Genomic DNA, 15,556 nt, shown 5'->3' with positions numbered 1-15,556 from the left:
ATGTCTTGGCTGGGGTGAACAAATTGTGGCCTCAGGATCCCAAATGTCCCCATACTCCCTTTAGGAGGTAGGAAGGGCTATGTGGCCACATTTGGTTCCCATTTGTTGATGTTGTTATTACAGTGGGATTTAAGCATCCGCAGATGGCAAGCTCCGTTGTCTCCAATGGTGGCATGTGCACATTGTGCCATTAGAAACAATGGGACGAGGTTCTCCTTGTTTTATATCCGGGGGTGGGGGTGGGGGGTTTCCAGAACAGATCACCTGCAGATACCAAAGCAGATGCTGTATTATTACGTTTGTGTTATGTTTGTATCCTGCCTTTCTCCCAAAACTGGGACTCAAGATAGTGTACAATTTAAAAAGAACAATACATTTCTGGACACATTCGAATGTTTGTAGCTCCATATTGCACTGGGATGAGATATTCTAAAGGGGTGCATTTCTTGCTACAGTTCTGCTCAGGCATTAAAAGTTTAAGGTGAAAACTATCAGTCTCACCTACACCCAAACACACTTGAGGAAAGGGTTTCTCCATGGCCACTCTCAGGTTTTGGAACCTATTTTGCCTCTTCTCCATTAGTCTTCAGGACCCTAAGACCTTCCTACTTACATATGACTGCTGAATAAATTTTAACTGCTCTTGGTTTTTAAACATTTAGGTTGGAATTCTGTGTGTGATGTAATCCAGGGTAATCTCCCTTTGCACCAGCATAAACCCTTTTTCACTTTCTGTGGAAGTAGGTATCCAACACTGATGGGCCATGAGGCTGTGCCCTGGTGTTGTCACACTATGGTTGCATAGCCAGAAGCTTGGAAACTTAGCAGAATTGCCATGGAATATCACTAGTCGAAATCTAGGCTCCACCATGTCATAAAGAGAAGCTTGCCCTTAGACAGCTGCTTCTCTTCATGTTTAATCTGTTCATGTAGTTTTTATCTGCTCTTCCTTGACTGTGTAAACGTTAATTTTGATTGTGTCAAATTATGTTAGCTATCTTGGTTGCTTCGTTTGGAAGAAAGAGGGGCTCAGATTTATTGAATAAAAACAGTAAGGTCTCTGAAAGATGCTCTGTTCTTCCGGGCCATAGATTCTGCCTCTTTGGCTAGGCTTAGTTTATGAAATAGGATTTTCAAACCCAAATGCTGCAAAATACAGTGGAAACTGAGAGTACAGTCTTGTCATCAGGGAGTCCAAGTTGCATGTGAGAAGACCCATGCTACTTCCCACCTGCTTTGCTTTAACAGCCTCATTTCCCCCCCTCCCTTGTCATTCTTTTGCAGTTCCTCACCTCCTGGAGTTTTTGAGAAAGAATATGAGATTTACCGGGATTACAGCACCGACGGGCAACGGCTCCACTACAGGTAAATTGCTCATTTTCCCTACCATTAAAGAGTTCTAATATGATAATGCTTATTAAAGTGGAAGGCAGTAAGAAAAGAGGATTACCACATTACAGGTGGGTTGACTCAGTGAAGGAACCCACAGCTGCCCTGAGTTTACAAGACCTGAGCAGGGCAGTGGATGACTGGGATCTTGGAGGTTTCTCATTGACAGGATCTCAAGAAGTCGAAGCTGACCTGATCGCAAATGGGAACAACAACAAATATGAACCAAAGGCAGGAATCTTTCAGGCTGCCATGTTTAGTTTAAAGTCAGAAAAATCCTGTGTGGGTCAAAGCCTGGGAAAGTTACATTCCAGCTGGGATACTCTGGTAGTAATATTCCACTCCAGAGGGGAAGGAGGGGGGCTTTGAAAAGTTGTTTTTGGCCATGCCCATTGGGAAATTCTGGGAGATGTAGTCCAAAAATTAACTCTGGGAAGGACTGGGGGACTCTGTTTCATTAAGGAAGTTTAGCACCTGGAACTCAGAATGCATGATGCCCTGTATAGCACCACACCTTCTAAATGAAGTACAAAACTCACCCATTTTCTCCATATTACTTGGGATTAGGGTTGGGGACAGGGTAGAAACTGAGTGAAGTAAATAAGGGGCAGCCAGCAATGTACAGAGCCAGGTGCTTGGCTCGCAGGAATAACTGCACTGATATCCTCACACGAGCGGCCTCCCACTGTGATGCGGGGAGCAAAGCTCATCGGAGGCAATAATTATTCTGAGCTCGTTTCAGAGGTTATAAAACTTGCATTTCAAGCAGAAGGCCACCCGGCTGCTGAAATCTCGTCAGCACTATAATCTTGTCACTTGAATTGTACCCAGCTGTTTGCGCAGAAGCCTGGTGGAACAAACTGTCAATATTTGCTCTCCTTTCTCATTAATAGCTATTTTCTGTCTCCTAAAAAAAAGCAGTCAGGTAGGGAGGGGAGCAGGCTGTCCATGTTCCCTGCATTTGGCGTTGCCATCTTCCTTCCTCCATATAGGACTGGGCAAGAAATGAGAAAGGGGCAATATCTCCAGAAGGAGCGGTTGCAGTGTAATCTGTGGACCACGTGTGCCCTTGGACCTCACTTTTGTGGCCCTGATGCCCCCACCAGTCCCACAAAGCCTCCCAACCCCCAAACGTTTTTTTAAAATGTGGCATGATTTTCAGGAGCTTTTGCCCCCCGAACCATGCAGAACACCTGAAAACACATGAAAATATATCCATTCCATCACCACATGCATCCCCAAACCCCATACTACCTCCCAAATACCTCTGTTTTTCTCTTTAATCCCTCTAAAAATGGCAGCAGGAAGTAATCACTTCCTGCTTCCATTTGGAGAGGGACTGCAAAGGAAAATGGAGGTATTTGGGCTTGTATTTTCCCCTGCCCATCCCCATCCCCCAGTTTTCCACTTCTGACCTAGAGGAATCTCTATGTGTGTGTATATATGTGTGAGACAGAGAAGGAAGGAGGGAGGAACCGTGGCAGATATCCAAGCAACTCAACCAGCCAGGCATGGACTGAAGACTCTCTTTGGTCTTTCACAGAAAAGGGTGCTTAGGCCAGGTCTGTTTGAAGTTGGAATCTACCCCTCCAAGGTCCAAAATGATGATGTGCTTGGCATCTGTAATCAGACATAAACATCTCCTTTGTCGAGGGTGTTGTCGGAGCCCTGTAATTTCATTCCAGCCACACTGGCCCCACTAGACGCATTCATTTACCTTGGCTGCCTGGCTTGTCAAACTTAATCTCCACTTTGGACAGAAGGATGGGAAACGGAAAAGCTCTTTGTGGAGCAAGAGCTGTTACATTGCCTTTCAAAGGGCTGGTGACTTCTACTTAACTCCATCATCTCAAAAGCTTTTTGACGTAATTTGACTCCTCTATCCTTCTCCATCATTGCTGTAGTAGTTGCAAAAAGTGCCGCAGGCTGAAGGCAATTGGTAGAAAATGTATTCTGTTCTATTGTATTCTATCCTTTTCTCTTTGCTTTATTAAAATGTTTGAATCCCATCCTATACAAGAAGGTTCTGCCTAGTGGTTTCAGCATTGGACTAGGAATCTCGGAGACCAAAGTTGAAATCCCCACTCTGCTATGGAAATCCACTGAGTCAGTCACCTTGGGCAAGTCCCACTCTCTCAGCCTTAGAGGAGGACAGTGACAAATCTCCGAATAAATCTTTTGAAGAAAACTCTAGGAGAGGGCCCGTATAAGTTGGAGTTGACTTAAAGACACTAGGAGACTGCATGGTGATGAGAACCACTGTGATGTAGTGGTTTGAGTGCTGGACTAGGACTGTGGGAGACCAGGAAAACTGTAGAATAGGGTTGGCATGAGTTGAATTTGAATTTAGAACCCATAGCAACAACAAAAATATCATAAAGAACTCAGGGAAGTATATGAATATAGTTGTCCCTCCTGATTCATTCCGGACCTCCCTGCAAACCCGGAAAAACACCAATATTTGAGTCCGCATTGGTTACAGTGGCGGTGCATACCCGTGTGCACTGCTGTGCGCATGCCTCAGACACGTGCACCATTTTGTCCCTCCCCGCTTGCTGCCTGCAAAGGAGCGGGACCGCGGACTCCCAAGTCCGCAAATGGGGAGGGACGAGAGTAAAATCGTTTTAAACAAGTTAAGTCAATTTTGATATTTTAAAGGAGGAAAATAATTGAAACATATTTGGCTTAAAAACATATTTAGACACAAAACTGGTTTAGAACAGCCTTCCTCCACTTTTTGAGAGGAACCCCTGAAACAGTTTTTGGGTCTCAGGGAACTCCTGTATCAAAGTGATTATATCTATAGCAGACGGTACACCAGTGTGACCAGTAAGTTGTAGATAAACTAACCCAGTAATAGTTGTCAATGCTCTTTTCAGTAGAGGATGGTATTTTTCTGTGAATCTTTTCATTTCAGCTGTTTTACTAGTCTACTCTTTTTTGTCATTCCCTCTTCCCACAAAGGATGTAATGTAAGCCGGTAGTAGTAGTAGTAAAGGAAATTTCAGTTTTTTCCAGATTTTTTTAAACCTTATCCAAGGAGACATAAAAGTCTTATCAAATATTTCTATTCTATGAGGTGCGAGTGAGGTATGGAATGTGCAAGAGCATGTTTAAAATTGATAATGACCTTTTAATCAACCTCTCTTTTAAGAACTGGGAAATTAAGATTAGCTTACTTTTCTTGAAATCAATCTGTTTCTTTGCCTTTTATAAATTTTAAAAACTCACAAAGCAAACATAATACATTTCTACATTTCTATTAAATAACTTCATTAAGCCAAAATGGGATTTAATTTTTCTTCCAAAGGTAGATGCAGTAGATTTAATTTAAATAAAGATGGTAAATGGATTTCAATTAATATTTACAACTGGAAAATATATTGACAATGTTAAACAGTAAAACCACTAAAACCACAAGCCAGGGCAGTATGAAAAAAATAGCCCGAGACTCCATTTTATACAGGACTGTCTGCTCTTAATCAGAGCTTGGAAAAGTGCCCATGCTGGCTAGAAGATTCTGGGAGATGTTGTCATCTGTTTCCACTGGTTTACAACTATCATAAGAGCTTGCGGAGAACCTTGTTAGTCCCATATCTTGTTTCCCATAGTAGTTACCAGGTAGCCCTGGAAGGTCCACTAGCAGGACATGTTCCTCACTCAGTTGCCCTTCCTTCACTTTTATATAGCTCTTAGCCATTGATAGCCCTAAAAGTAGTTATTGAATACCATGATGGAAGAAAAGTGGGATATAAATACCTAAATAACAAATAGCCCTGTCTTCCATGAATTTATCTGATACCCTTTTAAAGCGACCCGAGTTGGTGGCCCTCACCAGGACCACCTCGCCATGGGCTGCTCCCACCCAGTCCAGATACCTCTATTTTCCTCTTTCCAAGACACTACAGAGAAAAACAGAGGAATTTAGACTTGTAGTAGAAGGGTGTAGCCCATGAGTGTGTATGCATCACCTTTTCTTGTGATTTTCAGAATACTGCAGAGGAAAATAGGCATTTTGGAGACCTATGGGGTTCTGGGGTGAATTTAAGCTGAAAGTATTTTTGCATGTTTTCCTGTGTCTAGGGTGCTTTCTGCATGATTTGGGGGCAAAGGTTGCCAGAAAATTAAGCCAGTTTTTAAAAAAATGTGGGGAGGGGTTGGGGGGCATTTGGGAATGGATGAAGGGCTTCAGGAGCTAGAAAAGTGGGGCCCAGGGCAGCCACACTTTTGCCCACTCCCAGTCTCAGACCTTTTCTGCCTGCTTTTTAATGGTGTTTAGCCATACACTGATGAGTCCCAAACTGTTTGCATGACATAGGAAAGAAAACTGTGCAGGAAGCTCACTCAAAAGCTCAGTTTAGTGTCCTCAGGCGCTGTGGGAAAACAAGTTAAATAAATGTTAGGGATTGTTAGGTCAGAGATTGGAAATAAAATGGCAAATGTCATCACACCACTATATAAACATTTTCTGCTGTGACCTTTGCAATGGAGTGTGTCGTCCTTTATTGATCTCAGGGAGGATATTGCAGTACTGGGAATGGCAGAGCTCAGGCCATTTGAGAAATTGGAGGGGGAGAATGGAGTACCTTTTGGGCTGAGAAAAATGGCTTAAGACCACAGACCATCATTAGGTAAGGACAGAAGTGACTGAAGAGCAGAGGTTGGCAAAGTTGTAGCCTTAGGGCTATGTCCGTTGTTTTTGAAACCCTCATCCATCTACCAGACCACTATTTATTGGAGGGAAAGGGATAAAGATACGATTCTCTTGAAAGTCTCCAGGAGTGGTGAATCGCTTTTTAAATAGGAGCTAAGAATCGTCTGATGATGTTACTGCGTCTCCTTCTGCAGCTGCTTTGAGATGTTTGGAGGCTGTGTTAGTGCTAAACCTCTAGGGATAAGACCTACCATCAGGAGAGGCGCCATTCAAGTTGGAGCAGCTATGGGGAATGGAAGAAAAACTAAGACTGGATATGCCAATCTCACTGACGTTACTGACCCCCTTCCACACAAACTTTGCAGGTTGAAGATTATAGATCACATGTAGAGAAGGTTGAGAGGTGATATGATAGGCATCATTTCATAGCTGAAGGAGCCTCATGTAGAAGATGGAGCAAGCTTGTTTTCTGCGTTTTCAGGGATTTAGGATATGAACCGGTGGATTCACATTACAAAAGGGTTACTCCACCTAAACTTTGAAAATAATTTACAGATGGGAAAAGCTGTCCAAGGAGAACCAATGTGGTGTAATAGTTTGAGTGTTGGATAGAACTCTAGGAGTCCAGGTTTTGAATCCCTACTTGGTCATGGAAAGCCACTGGATGAGCTTAGACAAGTCACAGTCTTTCACCCTCAGAGGAAGGCAAAAACCCTCTGAACAAATCTTGCCAAGAAAACCTTGTGATAGCTTCACAAGTTGGAAATGACTTTAAGCACACAACAATAACTGTTCATAAAGACTAGGCAGAACTTATTTATTGTAAGAGCTGTGTACCAATGGACTAGGCGTCCTCAAAGGATCATAGACTCACCTTTTTTGGACATATTTAAAGAAAGCTTGGATGACCATTGTTTTGAAGGGCTTTAATGGTGTATCCCCGCATGGCAGGAGGTTGAACTAAATGGCCCTTAAGGTTCTTTCCAGCTCTGTGATTTTTTGAATCATGTAGAGGATGTGAATAAAGAGTTAGTACTATACACTCCCAAGGCAGTCCTGGTTAAATTGAGTTTGCGGTATGCACAAAAGGAAATATATCATCATGCAGAACAGCTTATTGGGGAATTCATGGATAGCTTTAAAAAAAGGTTGGACAAATTCTTGGGAGGGTAAATCTGCCAGTAAGGTCTGTCAAAAGAGCTAAATGAAGATCCTGTAAATCCAAAGGAAGTGTGTCAGTCCCGTAAAGCTTGCATTTAGTTGTGGAACTGCAAAAATAAGGACTCACAATTTAATACAGACATCATGCCCCTTCAAAATGAGACAGGAGGAGCTACCTGGTGGCACTTGCATTCCTGAGATCTGTTTGTGCAACAAGGTGTGATAAAGCAGAGGGCCAAAACATGGAAACACAGAGGCTACAGATATCTCCAAGTAACTGAACCAAACTTCACGCAGCAGGGGAAGGCTGGACTCTGCCCACAACATGTCAACCAAATGGTGATCCTGGTAGGGACAAATAAATCAGATGCCACAAGCTTGTGGGTGAGGGTGGGTAGGAACACATACAGTGGTACCCCGGGATACGAATGCGCCGCCTTACCGAAATTCGGTTACGGAAAAAAATCAATTGAAAAAAACTGTTCCGGGTTACGAAGGTTATTTCGGGTTACGAAAGAAATTTTGGTGCTTTTTGGCGCTTTTTCGCACCAAATCGCGGCTTTTCCCCATTAGCGCCTATGGGTTTTCGGCTTGCGAAAGCTTTTCGGGTTACGAACGCGGCGGCGGAACGAATTAAATTCGTAACCCGGGGTACCACTGTATTTGGAGCAGAGGGTCCAGGGGTACCTGCCCTATTTTGTAGACCCCTGGATGGATCCTTGCAGGCCACACCTGCCTATTTTATGTCAAAGGTTTGGGAGAAGGGGAAGACTATTACAGACTTATTTAGGAGTTATTTACAAAACTTTGAAACTGATAATTGTGGCCTGTCCTGGAGGTTTCGACATATGCACTTTCCATTTTGTAGCTGATTGTTTTTCCAGCCCTGGGATGTCCCAGGTTCCGTACTGGGAGTCTTCATGAACCAGATTTGGCTATTGGCTGCCCAGTTATGACAAAAATGTAATTCCTATGTGGTTGTAGTCATGCACAGTGTATTAGCTTATTTTTTTCAGTGCACAACTGACTCTAGAAGATTGAAATCTTGGTAATTGTATAGTCCTGTTGGTATATAGTGGCTTCTACTGAATTTATCATGCCCTAGAATTAGATATTATTACTAACTTGAAAGAGAGAAATACCCGTATGGCAAGGCATGTCCTGCCCAGTGTGGATCTTTGTTTTTGTTAGCAGCTGCCCACGCTTTCTCCCCAGGTCATGCAGAGCCCTTTCCAGGCTAGGACAAGCAATTAAGAGATTAGATTTCACTATGGTGAGCCCACAAGGACCAGCTGCTTTAGCACATGCTTTGCAACCAGACATAAATCTGTCCACTTCCCACTCAGTTTTATTGGCAACAAACCAGAATGATTACCACTCCCCTAACCCCACTTAAAGGGTGTTTGAAGGCAGAAGGGATAAATTGACATCCCTCCAAGTCAGGAGTTTGGGAGGAAGAGGAGGGGAGTGGCTTGCAGTATTTTGAGTTGCAAGGTCAGGTATGGATGAAGAGGTATCTATTCTTTAAGGCGGTTTTGCTTAGTAGAAAACTCCGTTGTCGTCTTTTTGGTTGCAATGAAGCATTCCTTTTATTTTTTTTATTTAATTGTCTGTTAGTTTGTAATGTGAACAATCTACTTTACGGTGTAATGTACATTTAAAAAATAAAAGGGAAGAGAAGAAAAAGGGAGAGGAAGGAAAAAGGGGAAAAGGGAACAAAGGACATATAGCTAATTTACAATCTGGCTGTGATCCCCAATCCTGACTGTAATGGGAAAAATAATTATTAATTATTCTACCATTACAGATCTAACTAAATCATCCTATTAAAATTATGAAAAACCATAACCACAAATTATTACATCGTTATAAGAGTTCATATTGCTCAAAAAATCCATAAACGGTTTCCAGTCTTTCAAGAGGTCTTGCATTGGCTTTGCCTTTAGAGCCCATGTTAATTTTTACTATTTAGGCTAACTGAAGCCACATTATCAGTGCAGTCTTCCGTTGTAGATGCCTCCGTCCATTTCCAAGCTTGAGCAAACAATAAGTCATCTATACTTACTCCATAATACCCTACAAAAATATTTCTAGTAACAGTATAAAAACTGCCTTTATTTATTTATTTATTTATTTTCCAAACTTTGGTTGGCCAGTGTTTTGGACTTTAGTTCCCAGAATTCTTAACTGTTGGCCAAGCCAGCTGGGGTTTCTGGTATCTGAAGTCCAAAACACCTGGAGGACCAGGGTTTGGGAACCACTGGTAACATATAACTCTTTGGCCAATAACTTTTTGGCTTCTTTTAAGTCTACCCAGTATGAAAAACAGAGCCTTCCTTATCTTGACATACCCAACATTGATTTGAAACATTCTGGACCATTTCTGACAATTTATTTGGAGTTAGATACCATCTATACATCATCTTATACAGGTTTTCTTTTTAATCACTGCACAAACTAAATTTTGTATCTTTAGACCACATTTCCTCCACACATCCCTATGAATATTATGCCCAAAATGTTGGGCTTACCTTATCCTGTATTCTTTTACAGGCTCATCTCCTGTCTCTAGTTTCAGAAGCCATTTATACATATTTTTAAAATTTCATGGTCATCATCTTTACACAGCTCTAAATAAAACTCATTTTCTCTCTAACCTCTATAGCTGCATTTCTCTTGTCTTGATTAAATCTGTCCTCAGGTTCCATATAAGCAAAGCAATTAACATCTTTGACATCCATAAGAATCACCTCTCTTGATTTAGCAGGGAAGCATTGTCCATGCAGAAGAACAAGGGACATTCTTTTCCCAGACAAGAACGCATATGGTCAAGGATACTGTGAATGCATCATTTGAAAAGGAAGGACTTTGATTGTGTCCTGTCAGGTTATTTCCAAAGGTAGTCCTTAAAACAAGGAATTTCAGATAGCAATGATGGTTCTGACAGACTGGTCACCATTCTGATTTCGTACATTCTGATTTTGCATGCTGATCCTAACATCCAACATTACATTCTCTTTTTTCAGAACTATATTTGTACCTAGATTATTTTTCATTATTTTCCTTTTAATTTATAGTTTTAAAAATATTTTCTTTTTAAAACAACAACAACGGTGGGCAGTGTATCTTTTACAGTGATAGACTTTGGAGAGGGCTTTCACCTTCTCTTGATACAGGTTGAGTCTCCCTTATCTAAAATGCTTGAGATCAGAAGTGTTTTAGATTTTTTGATTTTGGGGGGTATTGTGCAAGCCAGAAGGTTCAAAATGTCTTAACTTATGCAAGGCTCACTTTAACCTAGTTGTTTCATTTCGCACGTGAATATTGTTTGTTTTAAACACAAAATATGCTGAAACATGTTGGGCTGCTGCTCTTTTTGTGGGGGCTGGAACTTGTTCATGTTCTTTCCCTGTTATTTCTACCTCTGATATTGAATGTTCAGTGAAAGAACTAATGTCAAGGAACTACTTTGTTAATTGATATACATCTGTATGTAAAGTCGAAGGCTTTCATGGCCGGCATCCATAGTTTTTTGTGGTTTTTTCGGGCTATGTGGCCATGTTCCAGGCACATGCCCACATAGCCTGAAAAAAACACAAAAAACTATACATCTGTAAGTCAGAAGGTAGTGATAGTAATAACTTTCATGTAGCACTTCTGATGTGCAGAAATGCTTTACAGTTTTCACAGTGTATGAGAAGCTCTTTGTGGAGTCGTTATATTAAAAGTAGCGGTGGCAGCTATGGCTTTCCATATATTCTTGGGATACAACTGCTTCCCTCCATGACATGAGGATCTGGAGTCCATCAACATCTGGATTGCCACAGGTTCCTTGTCCATACAATTTGCAGAGGAAAGAAGTAAGGGTGAATGTGTATGATCATGGCCAAGGCCAAGTAAGGGTACATGTGTGTGATCATGTCTTCAAGTTCCCTGCTGACTTATGGCAATCCCATCAATTTCACAGGATTTTCTTAGGCAAGGAATACTCAAAAGGTGATTTTGCCATTTCCTTCCTGTGAAATATAGCCTACAGCTTCTGGTATTCATTGGTGGATTCCCATCCAAAAACTAATCAGGGCTGGCCCAGTTTAGCTTCCAAGATCAGACAGGATCTGGTGCCTTTAGGGTAGTTAGGTCCCAAGATCAACAAAGCATCATATATTAATAATTCCCAAAGGTTTTTTGGTGAGTTTTTCAGGCTATTTGGCCATGTTCTGGAAGAATTTATTTCTGACGTTTTGCCTGCCTTTGTGGCTGGCATTTTCACAGGGTGGTGGCATTCCCAAAAGCTTGTTGGAATGAAAAGGTCTTAATCTGCCACTTTGCCTTCTCTAGGGAGGCATTTCCAAAGCCTGGGGGCAACCACCAAGAAGACCCTCTTCTGCGTTCCCACTAAATGTTCCTCTGAAAGTGATGAGGTAGAGAGAAGTGGAGTATCCTCTGAAAATCTTAGGTAGGCTCAGATGGGAAGACACAGCTCTTGAGTTCCTTCCTCTGAAATCTACAAGCACCTGGTATTCTTTGGCACTCTCCCATCCAAGTACTACTAACTAAGGCTGACCCTGCTTTAAGCTCTTAGTAAGGAAATGACTTGCCAGCAAAGCAAGAGATGTCCTGGAATCTGCATTTATGTTTATGTTAAAACTACATTATCCAAAGGCTTAGACAAACCTGGACTAACAAAGGTATCTTGAGCACTGTTCATTTGTCTTAATTAATTATCCTGTCTTTTTCCCAACATGGGATCCAAGTAGCTCAACATCAGATCAAATCATCTTTCCTCCCAGCTGTTTGCCCTTTGTGTTTGCAAGCCTGGGTATGAGGAGAGTTGGGTTTTGTCCTATGTGAAGTCAAAGGCTTTCATGGCTGGCATCCATAGTTTTTTGTGGGTTTTCCGTTCTATGTGGCCATGTTCTGGAAGAGTTTATTTCTCATGTTTTGTCTGCATCTTCAGAGAAAAAGATGCATCTACAGAGAAAAGTCTCTGAAGATGCCAGCCACAGATGCTGGCAAAACGTCAGGAATAAACTGTTCCAGAACACGGCCACATAGCCCAAAAAACCCACAAAAAACTTTGGTTTTGTCCCTTCCTCCTCTTTACTTTCCCCCTGTTTCTTGTTCTTGCTTGACACCAGATCTCCCAGGCTGAATTGGCATTCCCCACCACAGCTTGGCGTCAGCTGCCTGCCTCCAGAGGCCTCTTCATGGTCTGTTGCTTGGCTGTTGCTTGGCTGTTGAAATGTTTTTTTTTTTCCTTCCTGCTTGTCAGGACTTGACTTAAGAAAGAAACAAATGAGGGGAGAAGGCTGAAGATGGCTGTCATCTGTCTGCATCTTGCCATCTTGCTCTGTTATGCCACCAGCTCCTGCCTTCCAAGCAAGATGAGAGGAGTCAAGAATGGAAGGGCTTGGTTGCACATCTCTTCTAGGATGGAGCTGGGAAGCAGACCTGCAAGAGATTTTTCTTAGGACTTTATCACATAGGGAAGATTGGAAGGTTAATCTGTGGTCATCCAAAGCATTTCACGTAATTTTGCAAAAGATTTTCAAACGACATCACACGCAATTGAAACGTAATCCAAACGCAATCATAAGTCATCCCAGGAATAGCTGCATTCGGAAAAATATTGAATTTATAAATCCTTTTCCACTGCAAATTCGCAGTCAATTCGCATTTGCATTAGTATGAAATGCATCTCTAGTTCAGTCATGAGATCCCTCCAGTTAGAAACAAACTACAATTCCCATTATCCTTTGTTGCGATTTTCCTTCTTGTACTCGCTGGCTGCGGAGAGGAAAGCAGCTGTTTTCGGAGGAAAGAGCGAAGGGAGAGGGGAAGGTAAAGATGAGGAACCAGAGCATGCCTCCTGCCTCCTCCTTATTCCTTTCCATCTATAACTTGGGGGATCCTTGGGTCCAGAACTGTAAAATCTTCCAGATGCGATTCTCTCCTCCCTGTGCATGCTCAAACACACTAATTCGCAATGAAGAAGCCAGTGGGTATGTACTCATGTGGTGAATTCATTTGCACTCACACTGCTTTCTCTTTCAGATGGACGCTATGTTCTTCTCTGTGTATGATAAGCTACTACGTAATTTTGCGCGTTTTCACACTGGCCCCACCTTCTTCTTCTTCTTTTGGGACGGTGATACATTTCTCCGTATGAAAAAGTCCGTAGAATGAGATGGGAAAAGATTGGCCTGGAGGAGGGAATGGGAGCAGGATGCAGCTTAGCAGGACTGTATGAAGAAGAGGGAAAGACAGAGTTACAGGTCACACTGGAAGCAAAGCAGTATCCTGTTCAGGAACACAGGTGATTTTGATGGAAGCATCCTTGCCCTGTCGTATATTGAGGAAAACTGCAGCCAGAAGAAAATCTCAAGAGAACCCTGGTGGTGCAGTGATTAATAATAATAATAATAATAATAATAATAATAATAATAATAATAATAAGTTTATTTGTATTTCCCGCCTCTCCCTGCTGATCGAACCCAGATTACATCCAATAAAATGAATACAGATACACATACAAATACAATTACAATTTACAATCAATAAAATACTAACATTATAATTAAAATTACTTAAGAATCATAGCATAGCATAGATTGCAAATGCTGGTACTGCAAACACAATATTGTGAATTCGTTCCCAGGGCTCCAAGGTAGACTCAGCCTTCCATCCTCTTATAGGTCGGTAAAATGAGTCCCCCAGCTTGTTGGGGGCAATTGACTTACAGATTGTAAACCGCTTAGAGAGTGATGAATTCACTATTAAGCGGAATAGAAATGTACATGCTATTACTATTGCTCATTGGCAAGAGACAGAACAGAAAGGTTGGGATGACAGCTCAATGTTAGGGATGCTGTAGCTGGAAAATCCTGCCTTGAGCAAGGGGTCAAACATGGTGGCCCATAGAACCCCATTCAACTCTGTGATACTATTGCCTGCCAAACCTGTGGAGCTGTTCTACTGAGGAACTGTTGCCCAGTTTCTCATGGAGTCCCTTCTGCCTTTCTGGTGTACGGTATGAATTAATGGTAATTTGCAGCAATTTGAACCTGTCTTCTTAGCACCTTATTCTCCAAATGTTTCCTATTAATTTCAAAATTAGGAACATAGACAAATCACTTTTTTGCATTTGCTGTTCAAGGTAGAGCCACAGAGGTTTCCACCTCTCTCTCTCTCCTTCATTGCCAGCTTGCCACCTGTGCCCACTTTCTTTCCTGTGACCATGAGTAGCCTCTGTTCAGCCTCTGTTTAGCCAAGCATCCTTAGTATCCTGGCACAAAAGCCATGCATCCCTTGGACATATTTTTGCCTATGTGGATGGAAGTCTGTCCCCAGTAATTAGGAGATCACTTTTCCCGTCAAAAGGGTCCCGCAGGTTGCTTGGGCTGGTGAATGTAGTTCTTGGCAAGAGCCTTGTTTGCATGGTGTTTGTTGGGATAGAGGGATGAAGCCCAACACCTGCCTCCTGCGACCCAGCCTTGTTTATGAAAAGCTCACAACCCTTGCCCTTCATACTCGCCACCGTTTCATAGATGAACACCAGGATGTGTTTAACCAAGCAGCATCAGAGCTTAGTTAGGAAGGCAAAAATTATTAATGAGGGAGAGAAGAACAAGCCAGGAGATGCTGCAGCAATTTCCTTTTGTCTGAGACTACTGGGAAGGGCAAGATTCTTCCTCCTCCTCCTCTCCCATTTGCTGGTTTAATTGAGCACAAACTATATTTCACTTTGAATTCAGTTTGCAACAATGGAAGTAAGCTGAAGACCAAGAAGGAAAGTGGGAGGATGAGAGAGAAATGGGGACATTTTAAAATCAGATGAAAAGGTGGGATGTCAAAGGATTGATGGGGACTGTTCCTACCAAATTGGGACAATTGGCTATTATGGCCCTTCTCTCCTCCATTGTCCTGTTTATGTATTGATTTGTTTTAGCTTTTGGATGCATTCTCTTGTCCTTTCCCCTTCACCCCTCTCATTACCCTTCGCCCCTCTCATTGCCTTTCTCTTACAGACCTCAGATTATTCTCTCTGCTGGAGCTCCCAACTGAACTTTCTTGCTGGATTCCCGTGCTGCAAATAATGTCTGCTCTGGTCTATGGGGTTACCACAAAACCAGCCAGCTAAGCAAAGAAACATTTGTGGTTTGTGAAAATGCTTCCATTTATTAGACCTGGTAACAGCAGCTCATCTCACCTTGTTGCCCTCAGTCAGGAACAGGAGAAAACCTGAAGTGTAAATTCACATATTTGGTGTGTGCACTGTGTTCACAGAGATTCTGAATCTGTGTGTGTGTGTACACACATACATACATACCATATGTACTTCGACTTTAAGTC

The 15,556-nt window shown here is 42.1% G+C and overlaps 1 protein-coding gene across 3 annotated transcripts in view; it reads left to right on the top strand.

Moving 5' to 3' along the window:
- The window catches only part of ARHGAP39 (Rho GTPase activating protein 39), a 250,817-nt gene that overhangs the window by 167,250 nt on the left and 68,011 nt on the right, over positions 1-15,556 (top strand). For 2 of the 3 annotated variants that reach the window (XM_042465531.1, XM_042465530.1), the window contains exon 3: positions 1,285-1,365. In XM_042465531.1, the coding sequence (XP_042321465.1) occupies positions 1,285-1,365 (81 nt within the window). Of the gene's footprint in view, positions 1-1,284; positions 1,366-5,379; positions 5,428-15,556 lie in introns of all 3 variants that reach the window. The other variant, XM_042465529.1, reaches the window with a different exon arrangement.

This window comes from Sceloporus undulatus, chromosome 4 (genome assembly GCF_019175285.1).
Source record: "Sceloporus undulatus isolate JIND9_A2432 ecotype Alabama chromosome 4, SceUnd_v1.1, whole genome shotgun sequence".
Taxonomy (NCBI): Eukaryota; Metazoa; Chordata; class Lepidosauria; order Squamata; family Phrynosomatidae; genus Sceloporus; species Sceloporus undulatus.
Note: the sequence above shows the minus strand (reverse complement) of the source record. Positions and strands in the feature narration are given on the sequence as shown.